The sequence below is a fragment of the Indicator indicator genome, chromosome 14 (genome assembly GCF_027791375.1).
Source record: "Indicator indicator isolate 239-I01 chromosome 14, UM_Iind_1.1, whole genome shotgun sequence".
In the NCBI taxonomy this organism is placed as follows: Eukaryota; Metazoa; Chordata; class Aves; order Piciformes; family Indicatoridae; genus Indicator; species Indicator indicator.
Window position 1 is genome coordinate 14,652,238 of NC_072023.1, and position 17,702 is coordinate 14,669,939.

Here is a 17,702-nt window from a genome sequence, read left to right on the forward strand (position 1 = left end):
TTTTGAGGAGATGTGGAACAAGGGGGCTTTGACTTTAAGCCTCTGTAAGTTTTTGTGATTTAAAAAGCCCTCTGAATCTAACACATCTTCCCCTCAGGCCAGTAAAAATGGTTCTAGGTATCTTGTAAAATTAGGCCACTTTTATCTGGAGGATGCCTTCAAAAAAGGCTGGTCTATAGTGCCTTGAACTATGTGCCAGACAGCATCACTTGTAAACAAAAGCAGCTCTCCCGTTGAAGTGCCTTACCCATGCCACAGCCTCCACTGCTTCAGGACTAATTTTAAAGTGCAGGAGCAAACAAAAGCTAGGGAAGATTACACAGACCAACATAGTTTTAACAAAGTCCCTTTCCTGGGTTGCAAGGAAATGTCTACTCCAGTTTCCATAGCAATAGAGGGAGAAAAAAACCCTCCCCAAAACTAATAAACCAAATTCTTTCCTTTTCCGCTGCCAAGCTTTGGATTGATACGTCTTTTAAAACCACTCAGTGTTCATGCTAAAGATGGAAAAGACAAAGGCATTTCACTTGCTGTACACTTGTTAGATGCATTTTTTGGCTCAGCTTGAAAACATTTCACAGCTCACGCAGTATTTGGCAAGAAACCTTTCAGCTTTCTTTCCCACAGACTGATTTTACAGCAATTAAAAGATATAAATAAATTGCATTCATCATTTCTTCTGTCACTCACACACAGACACAACTTTACAGACAGTTATTGATGGTGCCCACATACAAAACTGCAGAGATGAATGATAAATGTAATTTATCATGCATCTGCCACCATGTCACCTGCACTCTCCCTGTTAATCCATCTCAGCTGGATTACTTCTAGCATTCCTAACCTCTGAGCAGTTTCCAACAGCTGCTTTTATAATTTTTTTCTTTTCTTAAGCTATTGCCAGGAAGTGTTTCTTTTCTTTCCTCTGAAATTGGCATTTTCACCCCTGAAGCAAATGCTACTTCATAATCATTGAGTTCAATGTGTTCCTGTCCCAGGAAAGGTATGATTTGGACAAAAGATCCTATATCTACAGTAAGATCAACTTTCAAAACATGGAATTTCCACCATCAAGCAGAAGACACTGTTTACCTTATGAAAGGCTCACCGATCCAGTGCACTTAAGTCACAGGACTGGATTAAAATACTACAGTTGACTAAATTGTGAGGCTTATTTTCTCTGTTTTCTGTCTTTCAAGCCTTTACAGTCTTTTGGGACAATTTTCAATTTTTTATTTCTCCACCACAAAGAGAGCCAGAGAAACTTCCTATTTTGTTACAGGAAAATAAAAAAACTCTCCTGAAATTCCACAGAACAAGGTCTCCTCAGAAACATCAAATATTAGAATTCTTGTAGGGAGCTGGCAAACTTAGGGTAAATAGTTGAATCTGAGCGCTGTGGCCTAACAAACCCTGGATCTTTAAAACATGGCAATTCTCTTTTTTTTTCCTTTTTCTTTTATTTTCTTTTTTTTTCCCCACAGAAGAAAGCCGTTTGTGATTCTGTATCTCTCTCCCATTCTCTTTCACAGGCCTGGGCAGCTGGAATCATTCCTAAGGACCCTGGATATACTAGCAAAAGATACAAGGGTAAAAACCCCAGAGCTCATGTGAGGGCTTGGAACTGGAGATACTCTGTATGACAACAACGCTCACAAAACATGGTGGTGTGCCATGACAGGGTAAGATCTTGTAAATAAAGGTTCATTCTAAAGTGATTCCTTAATAAAGAATTCCATACCATTTATTGTTACCACCCAGCCCTCACGTAGAGGTTATAATGTCATTTGTGTTCTGAATAGTTTTTTCTCAGAATGTAAAATTTGTCCTACAGAGGAGGAGAAAAAACTTTGAAAACAAAGCCTGTCACCATAAATTATCACATAAATAACACATGTTGTGTAGAAATATGCTGCTGATGAACTCTCTCATTTTCAGTGCAAGTCTGAATGATCTGCATGAAATCATAGAATCATAGACTCATTTAGGCTGGAAAAGATCTTTAAGATCATTAAGTTCAACCATCACCCTACCACTACCAGGTCTGCTGGTAAATGTGTGGCTTCGAGTATTCAGAGAACTAAGTACCTACATACATAATGCATCAGTGGTTGTAAAGAGGCAAATCTTCCCCTCTCTGATCCAAGGCAGCTGCCAAAAACTGCAAGCAGCCAGTGCTGCCTGGATGCTACAGCTTCCCTGCCTCCAGTTTTCCCATGCCTGTGATGAGACTGCCTAAGCTCTAGCCTCAGAGCCTTGGATCCCTGCAGGATGGATTTTTCCCTACACTTCGCTGTAGAAGGGGCCTCCCCATTCTTTGCCCCAGCGTTCAGTCCCAGAGCTGTAGCCTGCTGCCTGGAAGTTGTGAAAACAGACAGCTTAGGGGCATTGTACACTCCTGAAACCTGAGCATGCTCCCAAGTGTCATTACTCATCCAGGCAGCTTTTCTTTCCCCAGCCTTGGCAAACCCTCCTCCCTGAATCCTCAAGTGGTTCAAGGGCTGGAGAACTGCCAGCCAGCAGCTGCACAAGACCTTAAAGAAACCTGAGCCCATTTTCATAATTTGGGAGAGCAAACAAACAAACAGAAATTAAGAAACCTAAGCAGATTCTAAATAGAAGGGGGAAATCCTCTGCCTCATTTCTCCTCACTGCATCCTTTACTTTCATCTGCCACATGAAAAAAAGTCTTCAGAAACCAGTATTAAAATACACGCTAAAGGTTTTGTCACATCAAGGAACAACCTAGTGATCTCTGCTTGAGGCTTGATCCCTGGAAACTTCAGCATAGTTCAGTGGGAACACTCCAGCAACATCATGGAGCAAAAGGAGGGGTATGCTCTGACTATCTGAAGGAAAGGAAATTTGGTTCTCCTTGGGGATGAGAAGCTACATACTTTTGCAAGCTGGAAAGTGAAGTTACGGTGCATGGCCTGAGGTCCCCATTCCCGGGATGTACGGCTCTGCTCACATCAGATATGAAGATGGAAAAGAGCAGAGAAGAGGAAAAAATAACAGAGCAGAGAGATCAAGCACTGCAGTCCTCTCAGCCTGCCTTCCTTGGCAACATTTTGTTTAAGGAAATGCAAGAGGGTACCTGAGCTTGTCTGCAATGAAGATCACCCTCCTTTCCAGAAGCAGGGAGGCAAAGACTCTGCTCAGGTGCCGCACACTGAGAGATGTGAACAAGGACTCAAAATCAACATGCTCAAGTCTGGAGTCAAGAGGCCGCCGCAGCTCAATGACCTGTTGGAAAGAAAAAAACCACGGGTCAGCTCTTGGCTGACTGTGGCAAGCAAGGACCCAACAGGCATATTCACAGCTAACCAGCCTTATTGACAGTGCTGGCAAACACTGCACAGCCCTGAGCCCTTAAACACTGCCTTTCCAAAGATCTCCTACAAATCCTTCCTCCAGGGAGCCTACTCCAATGGGCACCACACGAGACCAACCACAATTTCTCCCCAGCGGAGTGAGGACAGTATTTGTATCCATTTGTATCCAGCTAGGAGTGGTTCCCAGCCTATCAGGCATTCAAGCAGCTGAATGGCATGGAGCCTTTCAAATCTGCACTCCTATTTTTACTGTTACTCTTTATTACTATATTTTTAACTGCAAGAACGTGTATGCTCAACCTACTGACTACACAGCTTTTACACCAGTTACAGAAAAAAAGCACCGTGTGGGCATTTTCCTTTGTTTATATCTACTTAAAATAATTCCTGTCACAGCACCTTAGCACTTTCATACTCCTTATTGTAGACAGATGCTTATCTAAATTGTTCTTGAAGGCCTCCCAATACCAGATAGTTCATAACTCCCACAAGAAAATTACTCTAGTTTTGAACTACTCTGACCAGCACCAAGCCTGCAGCTGAAATATCTCCGAGGCAAATTACTTCAACTACTTGTTGTGTTACTCTCAGTATACACTCAGAACAACTGGTCACACTCCTCTCTGTGGGAGGACACATATTGGAAGGTTATTGTTACATTTCCTCCTTTGTCTTCTATATTAAGCAAACAATGTTCTCAAGCCTTTTCTGCATTTTCTAAACCATTTAGTAAGTGGAACTACTTTTCTCAGGCATTAGTGTTTGGGGTTTTTTCCACCAGTGCTGAAAAGCAGAAAAATTGCCTTTGTTTATTATTCACCCCATCACTTTCTTCCACATTGTAGGAGTTTGTCTAAATAATATCATACTCTTACTTCTGCTCACTTATGGCCCATGCTTCCATATCCTCTTCTGAAGTACTGCTGCTCACTCAGTTACTTCCATGTTGTATTAAACTACTCATTTCTTCTTGCCAGCATTTTGTGCTTGTCTATATCGAATTTCAGACCAAGCCTTCAATTTAGCAAGGTCATCTTGAATTTTAATCCCTTACTCTGTAAAGTGCTGAAACCCATGCCAATTCTGTCATCCACCCGTTATGTAAATGTGGGGTTTGTGCCATCAGCCAGGTAATTAATGAAAATTAAGGATCCTAGAAACACATCAGCCAAAACATTCTCACAGCCTGACAGCACACCACTAGGCCTCCCCTCCTTTGAGTGCACACTTTTAACCAGCTATGCACAATACAGAAAGCTCTGCAGCAATTTAATTTGGTTTGGACTGTTTTCAGTTTGGTTGAGAAGAATGGCATCAAGTAGTTCTATGCCAAAAGCCCTGAGACACAACCTCTGCCATCTCAAACACTTTCCTCTCTCATATTCAAGGCATACCACGTTCAACAAGACTACCTTCAGTTTGGCTCCACTCACCCTCCCACAGCCCTTCAATGCTATGCCCCAAATCCCTCCAATGTTAAAACCCTCCCAATGTCCTTGCACCACGCTGTGGGAGATGCAACACATACCCTCACCTCCACACTGTGAAAATGCCCTTCTGAAAGGCTGCAACATTGCCCCTTGTGGTTTCAGGCACTTTCTGACCAGAACCCCCTTCCCCTGTCCCACATGGACAGTGGTTCTGTATTAAGGATGCTGGAGCCATGTTATGGGTCCTACTTTTGTGAAGCGTGTTGGGGCCTTGAGTAGATCAAAGTTCATGTAATATGCAGCATGAGGTCCACCAGTTTGTGCCACTTGGCCTCCAGGCAAATGCTCTGTTTCATTTTGCTATATTAGCACAGCTAATGTGTCCTCACCTTCACCTTTATCATATGATTTCCTCCTTTTGACAGGTACTGGAGCAGTCCATATGCCATCCCCTTTGGGTCCCTTGTTTTACTCATGAGCTTCCCCTGCCCCACAGCTGCCATACAATATAACCTTGAAAATCCCAGATGCTATGTTCCAGTCTGAACTTCCAGTCCTGCACAACTTGCTGGCCTAAGTCTCCCTCTCTCTAGAGTGATGTCTTTACCTCTGTTCCCGAGCCTGGCAAGAAGTTCTTGACTGTAATTGTCCGGCCCAAGGCGGGGAAAGGTGCTTCCATGACACTCCTCATAAGAGGCTGCACCAAGGCTGGGGAAATGCCCCGTCTCTTCTCAACCTCATCCAAGATCTGAAATAAAGGCAGGAAGACATAAAACCATGAAAATCAGGAGGAGGGAGGTTAACTGCTAGGACAAAGCACACCAGCATCTACATTCTCTCCTTAGCCCAGCATCCACATGGAGCTTTGAATCATAGGGAAGAAGGTAAAAAAAGTGCAACTCAGGACTCAATTTCCTTCAGCAAGAGAAACCCAGCTCCAGCGATGCCACTGGAAAGCTTACTTCCCACTACACTCAGAGTCAGGATTCCAGCTTTCAGCCTCTCAGTGCTTGTGTTCTGAAAGTTCTGCTGAAGAAAGAAAGCAACATCTGACAATGTAGTTTCCTTTTTAACTGTTTTTGCTAGGTTCTGGAACTAGCATGCTTGTCATGTTTTAGCCCCTTTTCTTCAGCCAACAGCTTTCTTGGTCTCCATTCTTCTGGTGCTGAATTAATTTTCAGGTCCTTCTGGGCCTATAGAACAAGTTCTTTCTCCCTCCTCACTCACCTTAGAAAAGAGATTGAAGCATCCAAGGCGACTCACAATGCAGTAAACTTCTGGAAGACGTTTCCCTTTCCCACTGGGCTTTCAAGACAAATGCAAATACACACACAAAAAACCAAGAAAATATCAGAGTTATAACTCCTGCAAAGACAGAGTGCCTGATCTCCTAGCTCAGCAGCTCACTGGCTGGCTCAAAAACTGGCAGACATTTGACAGCATGCTGTTGATAACACTATCTTCAAACTCTGGTATGCCAGAAACAGTGGGAAGAAATGGGCCTATTCACAGTATGATCCCAGTCATTCTAAGTCAGATGACTAAAGCAGGGCAAACTTCTCTATAGAGACAACTCTGAGCCTACAGGACCAGCAAAGGTTTAGGCAACTGTTTAACAGCTATCTAAACCTAAGGGAGACAAACTCGTATCTTCAGCTTAGTAGTGAAACAATAGTCCATGGTCATAACATTCAGATTAAAAGAGCTACGCCTGGAGTGGATGAAGGGTACTCAGAGAACGATTTTGGCACTGAGCAGAGCAGAAGAAAGCAAAGCTGCTCTGCTGCCACTCTTGCTTTCCACATGGCAAGAGAAGAGAGCAGCCTTCCACCTTCCAGAACATGTGGCAGTACCACCAACCCCACAAAAGGCTGCATCTCCAGGAAAAGAAAAAGAATTACAGGGATAATTACCAGCAGCCTCCGACAGTATCCAAATCGTCTGCTTCCATCCTCTCCCGTAAGGACAAATGAAAATGTCTCACTGCAGAAAGAGGAATGAAAGTGACAACATATGCATCACCCACATTAACAGTCTCTGGCATACAAACTAAATAAACCCATGACATTTTTGCATTTCTAATGCACTCCTCTCAGAGGTCTGCTCAATTTTCTATTGCAACAAGATCTGATGCTTAATTAGGTTGACATAGAAGTCTGTTTCTCATGAATCAGGATACAAAGTACAGTACCTACCTGGCAAACTGATGGATGGGGGCCCAGTCCTTTGCATCAGGGAAGCAAAACTGGGGAATAGCTTTCAACTGATCTTCTGCCTCACGCATGAATTTGAAGGAGCGCTCAAGCTAGCAGAACAGAGAGAAGGAATGTTTTCAATTAGTCATGTGGGGATGGAAGGACTTCAAATATTTTTCCTGTGACAAATGAAGAGGTGATGACAGAGGCTAAGCTTCTGCCTGGAAGATATTAAAATTTCTGTGATTTTGGCTCACCTAATCTTTAGAAATCTTCAAGTAACTCTGTGCTCCCAATTCTACCAAGCCCTGCATCTGTAGCATCTGCCCCTCTTATACTGTGCCTCTAATCTGAGACACGTCTTCCAGCAAGGAGTGAGAGAAGGCTGAGAGGAGCACTGGTTACGTCCCATTTACAAACACGTGGCCACACTGTTTCTTTCCCATTTTGAGTTAGACTTCCCTTCCCTGTGCCTTCCCTCTAAGCCACGTGTCTTCCTCCAGGTGTCAGTTTTCTTTAAAGAGAAAAGGGGGAGAAAGGGAACAGCTACAGAAAAGCCATAGCCAAATGCAGAGAAAGATGTAAATCAGTTACTCTTTTAACAGTGAGGTATACCATGACAATTCTCAGGGGGTGACTGCATCCCCTCTATCTTCAGTCCCTCTGAACACAGCAGAGGGGTTATGGATATAACATGTGGTCCACACAGAAGCTGTGGCTTCTCCAGCTGTGCAAGTGCACTATGCAGTGTGACACAAGTCAACGAGACCTTCCCAATAGGCACCGCACCTTCAAGGGGAACTGCTGGGTAACCTCAGGGATGTAAGCAGCCCCTGCCTGCTTCTTGTGCAGTGACACCACAACAAAGTACTCAAACAGCTGCCTCTCTTGATACTCGATCAGGTCCCGTTCCAAGGTTTGGTACCGCGGGGTTTGCTTCAGGCGAGATTTCACATGCACCAGGCGCTGGCTGTGAGCTACGAGGAAAAGGATTAGAGATTGTGACTTCGTCTAGCTCTTTGCAGAACACACCAACAGCACTTTGCAGAGACTTACAGATAAACTCAAAGCCACCTCACTGCATTCATTTTGTCAATGGCTGAGTAAGAGGTGGGAACCATTTGGAAGCTGTGCTATAAATATTGACAGAGATGGGATATAATATTGTGAGTGCCATCACCCTGAAGAGCTTTGGCAGCAGGATTTCATGGATAGCTTTTACAGCTGAACACAACCCAAACTGAGACATAGTGTAACAGAAAATGTCTGGGCATTTATGTCTTTTGAAGTCAGCACAGTGAGGTGACTGATCATCTCTTCAGAGCAGGCTGTGGCTAATGATCCCTGCAGTTTTACAAGACTAGCACTTGGGTCAGGCTAAGGTTCTGCTGGCTGAGTAACACTGAGGACTCCCAGCTTAGTAATGCAGGCTGGGCTGTAGGCCAACAACAAAAAAAACATGAAAAGAGTTGCAAATGAAAAAGGCTGGCTCATGTCAGTCCTTCCTGTGCCTAAAACCAATCACTCAGGACCACGTTTCTACAAGTTCACCCAAGACAATGGGAAAACAAGAAAAAACTGCCAAGCAAGCTGTAACTGCAACACACAGCTGTGGGATGATAAACATTCCAGCATGGAAAGTAATGAAAAGCTGCCTGCTGAGAAGAGAGCAAATGAGACTCCTCAAGACCACCCCCCTGCTTTGTTTTACAGTCACATCCCGAATTAAATCTCCATGATGTCTCCTTTACCTCTACCACAAAAGAAAGAAAGAAAGAATTAACCACAAGCAGACACTACAGCACATTCTCACAACTGTGCTTTTTGTGAATGTGGGTGGCATCACGATGTTTTGACAGAAAAACCATCACAGGGATATTGGCAGGAACTCCAAATACAGAAGATGTCTGGTTGGGAGAAAGGGCTTCCTGAGAGATGGTATAGACATTAGAACAGATACTTGACCTTTTGTCTGGTAAGGCTGTGCCACTCATGGACTAGTCCAGACAATATAATTTAAAGTAATCTTGAGGTGGCTCTTAAATCAGAGAGTGCAACAATCCCTGGACAGTTAAGGCCCTGGGAAGATCACTTAGACTCCTTTCTCTCATCACCTATTATGTTATTTGCTTTAAGGCTGTAATTTTCCAGAATTTCTCAGAAGTTGTTTCTCTTCTGCCAGGGACTTCAAAAGGAGCAGTGTCACAGCAACGCTGATTGATTCTGAAAAGTTCACTCTAAGCTCTGCATTGTTTATATTCTGTGCAGGCTACTAAAGACATCAGGACTGTACTGCTGTCAGCAGGGCAGAGCTGCTTTTTGAACAGTTATTCTTCTCAAGGGTCAGCACGTTACAGCTCTGACATGCAGCCTGATGATCACTGTCTGATGATTTACTGTATCTCAGATGATGAAGAGTGACTTGGTAAGCAGAAGTAACTGGCTGGTGTGTCTGGTCAGTTAAGTGAAACGAAATCAAAAGTCCCAAATAAAACAGATTTGCTAGACCATCTCACTTTCCTATTTAAAAATAGGAAAGCTGACAGATCAAGAAGGCATAAATCAAAATACAGGTGCATCTAGAACAAACAGCAAGTGCCAGTGGTCTTGTTCACTGTGCAGACTTGCACAGTCACTCAGATTCAGTTATGGATCTGGATGCTGTTCAGAGTCCAGTGCTGCTGAATTTGAGGTGACTTCACATGAGTTACATCATCCCCGCTACAGTGACAGTAATGTTACAGAGAAACACAGGATATGCACCCAATTCACTATAGCAACCAGTAACAGACAAGAGTTTGAGTCCTCCTGGTCACATCCACACTGTCTTTCCCAGCTACATCTGAACATGGACTGTATTTCACAACACTGTGTTTCAAGACAGTTGTGAAGGCAATTTCTGCACAATCATGTAAACCTTCTTTCTCTGTCTCCATCCCAGCCTGTCAAAAGGTAGGCAGTGACAGCACTTTTTGGCTTGATCTTGCTAAGCCCCAGCAGCATAGGTAACAGATTTCCCAATGCAGAGGCAAGCAAGAACATGCAGTAGTTCTTGTGTGGGAAGGTGTGCTCACAAGAGAGAACTCAGTCTGAGGTTTCTGTTCTAAAAAGCTGAAAGAAGGTAAGGACAAACACTCCTGAGCACAACACACTGTGACTGACATGGAGTGGCAACTGCTGCTAATGTCCATCTTTCAGCATGGGAACTGACACACTGCCTGCATCAGGTGTGCCTGTGAGTCAGGAAATCTTTGAATCTGATGGAGTTTCCATCTTGCATTCTAACTCTGCCAAGACTTTGCATTTGCCATATAATTTCCCAAAGCAGTGTAATGCCACCAGCATGTCACAGGGCTGATTACCAGTACAAGAAGGTTTCAGAAGAGTGTAACATAGACCAGTGTATCATATAGCTCTACGAGAGTGAAGCAAGCAATGCAGTGCTTTATCCCAACTCAGCCAGTGCAGAAGAATTTAACTAGCAATGAACTGTACAGTGCAACTCTGTTTTCCCAGCTAGCCACTCTGGCTCGTGGGTTTTCTCCCTTAGTAAATGTGTAGTGCAGTTTCTGAACAGACTGATCCATGCAGTGCTGCTTCCGTCAGTTTGTTCACATATTTGTGACTGTGTACTTAGAAAAATCTACTGTAGCCAAGTGTCTAAGTCATCTCCTAGGAAAATCAGTGCAAAGAGCTTTGACAGGAATTGCAACAAATGTTTGGTTTGGGCTCCTGTAGTCCTCTGCCTGTGGATTTTCTTCTGCAGCATCGAGATCTTTGTTTTCTCACTCTGTTCCAAGAAGAAACAAACTCCTTCTCCAAAAGTGGAACACAGAGGAGAGATCTTGACTCAGGACATCAGAGAAGTTTATCAGGAGCCATTTAATCCATCCTACATTTGCCTTACCTTTCAGTTTCTCTTCAGTATCACTGTCTGATTCACTGTTTTCATCTGTAACTAGGAAAAAACAAAAGGGGAAGATGAATAAAGTCTATTTATAGCTGTTCATTTTTTATCATTGGTACAAGAAAGCCAGCTCTAGCAACTTCAAGGGGAAAACAGTATAGATATGCCTAGGGCCTTGTTCTTTTCAAGGGTGCACACACCCACAGATATTTAGCTTACCAACCTTAGTGCCTTCATATTTACTCAGTGATTAATAAAAACACCCCACCCAAACAACAAAATCAATTCTGCACAGCCAAAAGTGTTGCATAACAAATAAAATGCCAGAGCAGTGTTTTATCCAAATCTGTAGAAGCACAACACCAAGGCAATATACCAACTAATACGCAGTTTGTGGGACAAACAATAAAAAACAAGCAAACAGACACAAAAAAGACCAATTGTCAGACTGAATCAGACTGTTTGTATGGTCCAACAGCCTGTTTCTGTCAACGATGCCTTAGATGGGCCCCAGAGTGTGCTATAAAATTATGTAGTGACTAGTATGGGATGTATGGCTGACAGAAGGTTGACAGAAATACACCTGCTCTGTAGGTGTATATGCTATATAACATAGGATAAACAGTAATTGTGGGAAAGAAACAAAGATGGTGGTCACCTTTTGCTGGAAATTAGAGTGCTCTGGAAAAAAAAAAAAAGTGTTGGAAGACATAATTTAAAGTTTTAAAGAAATATGTCTAAAAGTAGTAGTAGTAGTAGTTAAGAGGTACCTGAATACTTCTGACAAGTTGTTAATTGACAGTGGGAGGCTGAAAGTCTCAATCTTGCTATGACAAAGATGGTCCCACAGTCATGCCTAGCAACCCTGATTCCTAATTGAGGCTATTTGTTTATTGGGATGCTGAAGAAATCAGGACTATTTCAAAACCTACTATCTTCCACTGGATTTTCACTAACGTGACGCATTTCTGCAAAATATTTTAATCTCAACAAATCACTCTCTTTGGACACAGAACATTCCTTTCCAAAGCTTCCAGCCTGTTCCAGAAAAACAAAACAAAACAAAACAAACCCAACACATCTAAACCAGGAGACATTCTTGATGCAACCTCTAAGGTTATCATGTAAAGCCATGGAATGAAAATTAAGGAAGAAAAATAAAAAAGCTCCATTTTAATTAAAGTCTTTTGGGCAGAGAAACAGCCTTTATCTCCCCAAAAGAAAAGTGTAAGTCCCAGTGGAAGCCTGGATGTGAGGAAGAGTTAGAAAACGTCACATAAATCACTAAGCCAACCTAAACTTTAAGACAAGTCCTCAGAAAGTCTCAGATGTATGATGATTCAAAGCTGTTTTACCTTTCCCTGAATTGCTCTCTGTGGACTGCGACAGCCTCTTGACACGTTTCTTTCCTCTTCGTGCCTCATAAATGGCATTAATTTTCAACACAAGCTGCACAGCAAACACACAAACAAGGTCATTTTCCTCCCCAGGTAAGAAACTAAGTTAGAATTTTGTGCAAAGTGCTCTGTTTCCCAATCCCGGCCATACTGAAACTCTTCATTTGGTGGCCCGGAACTGACAATTTTCAGCATCTACCTTGCACAGCAAACTGCACCTGTGCTGCCAACAGCCCATGCTCACTCTAGTGCAGAAGCAGTACAGTCCTGCTGGCATGGCAGGAGCCCAAGGTAACAAACCCTGATGAAAGGCCAGGCCTTAATGCAGTTCCCCACTGTGTGGCCATATGAGCTTGACAGCGCCTGTCTGGGCCTCTCCACGCCGTGTTCCATGCTCCATGGAGCACCACAGGGTCCCTTAGGTCATTTCAATGTTGAGCATAGCTGGGCTTAGTGGCTCATTCAGTGTCTCACTTATCCATCCCTGAAGGGCAGTGGAGCTGCAAAATGACCATGTCAGGCTTCCTTAAGCCTCCTTAAACAGAGGTGCCTCCTTGTCAAGGTCTCGGGCAGAAGCAGCAGGCCCCAGACCACAAGCATCCAGATTTATTTCAGAAAGTCTATGATCCCTGCATGCATCTCAAGAGCTCAAGGTAAGACAGGGCCACCACACGCTTAGTTAGGGAACTCTGAACCCACACATTTAAGTGAGAGTCAGGATGCTCTGATGTGGAAGCACAGACTCTACCCAGCTCAAGGCTCAGACTGATCTTGTCATTGCCACAGTAAATCTCAGTTCTGAGCTTGCTCTGAAAGACTGCTCGGCAGCACTGCATGGGAAATGTAATCTTCCCTTCAGCTGACATAAAGGTGTGCCTGAACACACTGACAGAGCTCAAGCACATGCACAGATATGTAGGCATACTTGGAGATAAAACCCTAGAGATTTGTAGTCTTTGGTTCATTCCTGAAGAGCTGAGGTACACTGAGAGGGCATTAAAAAAAATCAGCTATGCAAACACGAACACAGATCTGGCAACCAGGAAACAAAGATACACAAACACATCCCTTCTTCCCCAAAGTGAAAACTGTGGGTTCAGAAAAACATCACCACAGACAGTGCCTGGTAGCCTCTGCTTGTCCTGCAAAGACTGGGACAAGCAACTGTGGTTTTGTAACTGTGTTTTTGAAACACTGAATAGATAGATTGCTGCCAAACCTCATCTGGACTGAATACACTTCTGCTAGATCTGAAAGAAGATAAAACTGAAACAGAGTCATGCTGTATCCAAATATGAAGTAGTAAATGTTGATCCACAAAATGCTCATGACTACAGACAACTACTTTTGCCTCTCAAATTGTCAGTGTTTTCATTGTTCACCTACAGTCACATCCTACCTTGAATTAGAAACAGCCAATGCATGAATCAGATCTAGAAAAGAACAACAGGTTGCCAGGAGGAAACACACCACCACATGCAGCTAATTTCTGACTCTCCTGTCCACCAAGCAGAGAAGGAACTATGATGAGGTATTCTTTCTCCAAAATATTAATTGCATTATCCCCCTCTGACAAATGTAAAAGTTTATTAAAAAATGATTTTTAAAAATTTGTTATTTTTTTATCTATCCTGACAATCATGATGTCTCAGTCAGAACAATAACTCCCTCAAAACTTGCAGAGATGTTTGTGAGCCTTCTCCTTCAGGCAGAAAGGGGATTAAATACAAGTCAGGTCAGTGGCCAAAACAACAGCTATATTGCAGGGATGTCACTTAGAAACAAAAGCAAACACTGCCTCACACTCGTGTTCCTGCCCGGAAGAAGCCAAGCAAAAGAGAGAAAGCCCTAGATTTACCTTGGGAATCTTCCTTCTCCTCTTGCCATTCTGAGGGTCTCCCAAGGAGAAGAAGGTGTCATCTGGACTGCTGGGGGTTGAGGGAGGGCTGACTTTGGATGGTGACCCAGTCCCATCACGGCTCAGTTTCCGTATGTCTGGCAGTTTGAAACTACGTCGCTCTGAGTTTTGTCGGAAAAAAATGGGCTTGGAAAGCAACTGGAAATGGAGAAGGAATGAATGAACATCTGAGTACCTTTGTTTCATTATTAACACTGTCATGGAGGTAAATCCTGTGGGCACCCACAGCACTCAGATGGCCAAACAGCCCACGTTCTGGGAATGCTCACAGATTTCTACACACACAAGGAAATTGCCTAGCTGCTGGGCTACACCAAGGCTATTTTAACCAGCAATTCAGCCATCCCATATTCACTCCAGACCAGAACGCAGTCTAAGGGGTTAGCCAAGAAGCCTTGATGGAGTGTGAAAAAAAAATATGAATCTCCTAGGACTTCTGTAACCCAGAGGCTTGTTCTATAAACAGGACAAGACTAACCAATCAGACAACCACAAGCATTTGGGACAAAGAGCAGCTAGTCAGAAGGAACAGAGCAGCAGTGAGGGCCAGACAGAAAGCATCGTTAGTATGGTTGATAGGCCTAACCCTGGACAGACACCAGCTGGAATTAAATATTTCGGAGGAGGGTACAAGAAATGCCAAACCAGACAATTATGGAGACAAGTTTCCTCTTAAACTCATTCAGTAGGAACACAACAGTTGCTATTTAATTACCAACATAAAGTTCTCAAAGTCTCTGACCAAAAACCAGCATCACATAAGCAGAAAGTTCAGCTTCAGATAAAGGCAAACCACTTCTCACCAGAAAGATGCTCAATAGGAACTCCTTTTGTCCCTTCCTACAGAATTTCCCAGCAATTACAATACGGGTAAGTCACACCTTTTGTGGGACCTGTATCTGCACTTCCAGAGGATGCAGCTCTGTGGCACTAAGAGGTGTGAGGAAGAGATATCCAACCTAATTCTGAACAAGTCACGGCAGCACTGTAGCTGAGGCAACATAATGGTCTGCCTCCATCAACACGCTCAGCACAGTTGTTAGCCTGACCACTCAGATTAGCTCAGATGTCTCTGGATGGTTTGACTGCAGACAGTCATCTCACAAAAAAGGTTACCACCCACAGAGAAGTCACACATTAAAATGAGTCTGGAAAGTGCCTTCACACTGAAGAACCTCATCCTGCTCTCGTGATACAGCCACTACTGTAGGGTAACATAATTACTCCTACTCAGTTCTTTACTAAAGTGTCTCCTGCATAGAACCATATCTATAGTGAAAGACATTCATGTGTAATACTGCAGTCCCCTTTTGACAGCAGAGCTGGGAAATCAGGGCATACAGCTGACTGCAAAGCCCTCTGAGGAAACCAACTATATCCCAACACTCATATGTAGACCCTTGCTGCTCTAGAATAAGGAGGAATATGGAGAACCATAGAACAATTTTCACTTTTAAGTGTTGAATTATCCAAAGAAACCTCAGCTGCTGATTAAGTTGGTTGGAAAAAAGCAACACATCAAGGAACACTGCATGCCAAGCTTCTGAAAATGTTGGGTAACTGCTCTAATAACAGCTACAACTCGGAGAGCATGGGAAACCCCTTATGGTCAGGAAAACAGTGTTTAGATCCCCTCTGAAACCCAGCTGTTGCCAAGATGACCTGTTGTCACATTGCCCTTGCTGTTCCAGGCTTGAACTATCTAAACAAGCAACAGAAATCAACCAGAACAGCTAAGAGTAGGGCTGGCTTTGGTAAGCCCTGAGCTCTGAGCAAGAGGTACAGGCCAGTGTTTTACCCCTTTTTTTGGTTTCACTGCCAGGGAGGAAAATGGCAGCAAACTGTGAGCTGTACTGACACTGCATTAGCAACCAGCCTCATCAAGGAAAGAGCAAAAGAGGCATCCTAAGGGAGTGGGATGCAGAGGCATACTAGCATCAACACAGGCAGACTGCCCACTAGCACTGAGCCAAGATGACTGCAAGGCTTGATTGACCAAGCACTTCAACGCCCTCTTCGAGGCAGAAGAGTTTTCTTGCACTATATTAGCAAAAGGTCTTCCCTCTTACCAGGGCAAGGTAGCCCTGGTGTGAAAAACAGTGAAAGCAAACAAACCATTTGCATAAAGGAATGCTGTCTGTCACTTGGCGAAAGGGAAATAAATACCCTCTCATCATACACTGTACTCTGACTAGTGGTAAAAGACAAAAAGGAAAAACCTCTGACATGATGAAAGTCAAATCAGCAAAATTCCACTTTTCCCACACAGAACTTGGATTTCACCCCAAAAACTTTCTGGAGAAGTGGCCACTTGAATCAAAGTACCTTAGTGGGAGTCCCAGGGACAGAAGAGGCAGGGGATGCTGGGAAAGTCAGGACACATTTCTTCCCCAAACAGCGGCTGTTGGTCTCAATGTCTTCATAAGGGTTTTCCTTTGATGGTGGATCTGCAGCATAAAGCCACAAGTAAGAGATTGTAAGTGCACAAAATCCTTGAGGTTTGCCATAACAATCAGTGTGGGGGTCTGCTGGACTTTTCCCACCTCCCACATCAGACATAAAGACCAGCTCTCAAGAATCCCTGCAATTGCTTCATTCTCTCCACAGCCCTAGAAGCCCAGCTGCTCACTGGACAGTGTCCAAACTCTGACACTGACATACTTAGCCATAGGAACGTATCACAGATACTACAGATGGAAAAGATGCAGTGAGTCCTCAAGCTCATTTCTGTGTCTTCAGAAGAGCTGTTCTCATGCACATCAATCAATAATTGTATTTCTTTCTTTCCAGTCTTCAGCTTAGAATTGTCTCCATATGAAACTTTCAGCTGAAGGCTAGCTTAAGGGTCTTCTCTCCTCTGCTTAAACCACTTGTTTAGGGACACCTCTGGTCATCATTTAATTGGGGCAGAAAGATTTAATCCACTCTCTGGACATGGATATCTGTCACAGAACATTGGTTTTCAAACACACCTACCGATCATAGAATCATAGAGTTGTTAGGGTTGGAAGGGACCTCAAGGATCATCCAGTTCCAACGCTCCTGCCATTGGCAGGGACACCTCACAGTAGATCAGGTTGCTCACAGCCACATCCAGCCTGGCCTTAAAACCTCGAGGGATGGGGCTTCCACCACCTCCCTGGGCACCTGTTCCAGTGTCTCACCATCCTCATGGTGTAAAACTTCTTCCTAACATCCAATCTGAATCTACTCACTTGTAGTTTTGCTCCATTCCCCCTAGTCCTATCACTACCTGATATCCTAAAAAGTCCCTCCCCAGCTTTCTTGTAGCACCCTTCAGATACTGGAAGGCCACAATAAGGTCTCCTCAGAGCCTCCTCTTCTCCAGACTGAACAGCCCCAACTCTTTCAGTCTGTCCTCATAGGAGAGGTGCTCCAGCCCTCTGATTATCCTTCTGGCTCTTCTCTGGACATGTTCCAGCACATCCAGATCCTCCCTGTAATAGTGGCTCTAGAACTGGATGCAGTACTCCAGGTGGGGTCTCACCAGAGCAGACTA

The 17,702-nt window shown here is 43.7% G+C and overlaps 1 protein-coding gene across 1 annotated transcript in view; it reads right to left on the bottom strand.

Annotated features, from left to right (window-relative positions):
* Nucleotides 1-17,702, bottom strand: part of DENND2A (DENN domain containing 2A) — a 35,701-nt gene that overhangs the window by 10,815 nt on the left and 7,184 nt on the right. Inside the window, exons 4-13 of the mRNA XM_054386976.1 lie at nucleotides 16,508-16,629; nucleotides 14,123-14,320; nucleotides 12,223-12,316; nucleotides 10,868-10,918; nucleotides 7,750-7,937; nucleotides 6,961-7,070; nucleotides 6,679-6,748; nucleotides 5,993-6,070; nucleotides 5,373-5,513; nucleotides 3,098-3,246 (exon numbers count right to left, since the gene is read on the bottom strand). Of these exons, the coding sequence (XP_054242951.1) occupies nucleotides 3,098-3,246; nucleotides 5,373-5,513; nucleotides 5,993-6,070; nucleotides 6,679-6,748; nucleotides 6,961-7,070; nucleotides 7,750-7,937; nucleotides 10,868-10,918; nucleotides 12,223-12,316; nucleotides 14,123-14,320; nucleotides 16,508-16,629 (1,201 nt within the window). The remainder of the gene's footprint in view (nucleotides 1-3,097; nucleotides 3,247-5,372; nucleotides 5,514-5,992; nucleotides 6,071-6,678; nucleotides 6,749-6,960; nucleotides 7,071-7,749; nucleotides 7,938-10,867; nucleotides 10,919-12,222; nucleotides 12,317-14,122; nucleotides 14,321-16,507; nucleotides 16,630-17,702) is intronic.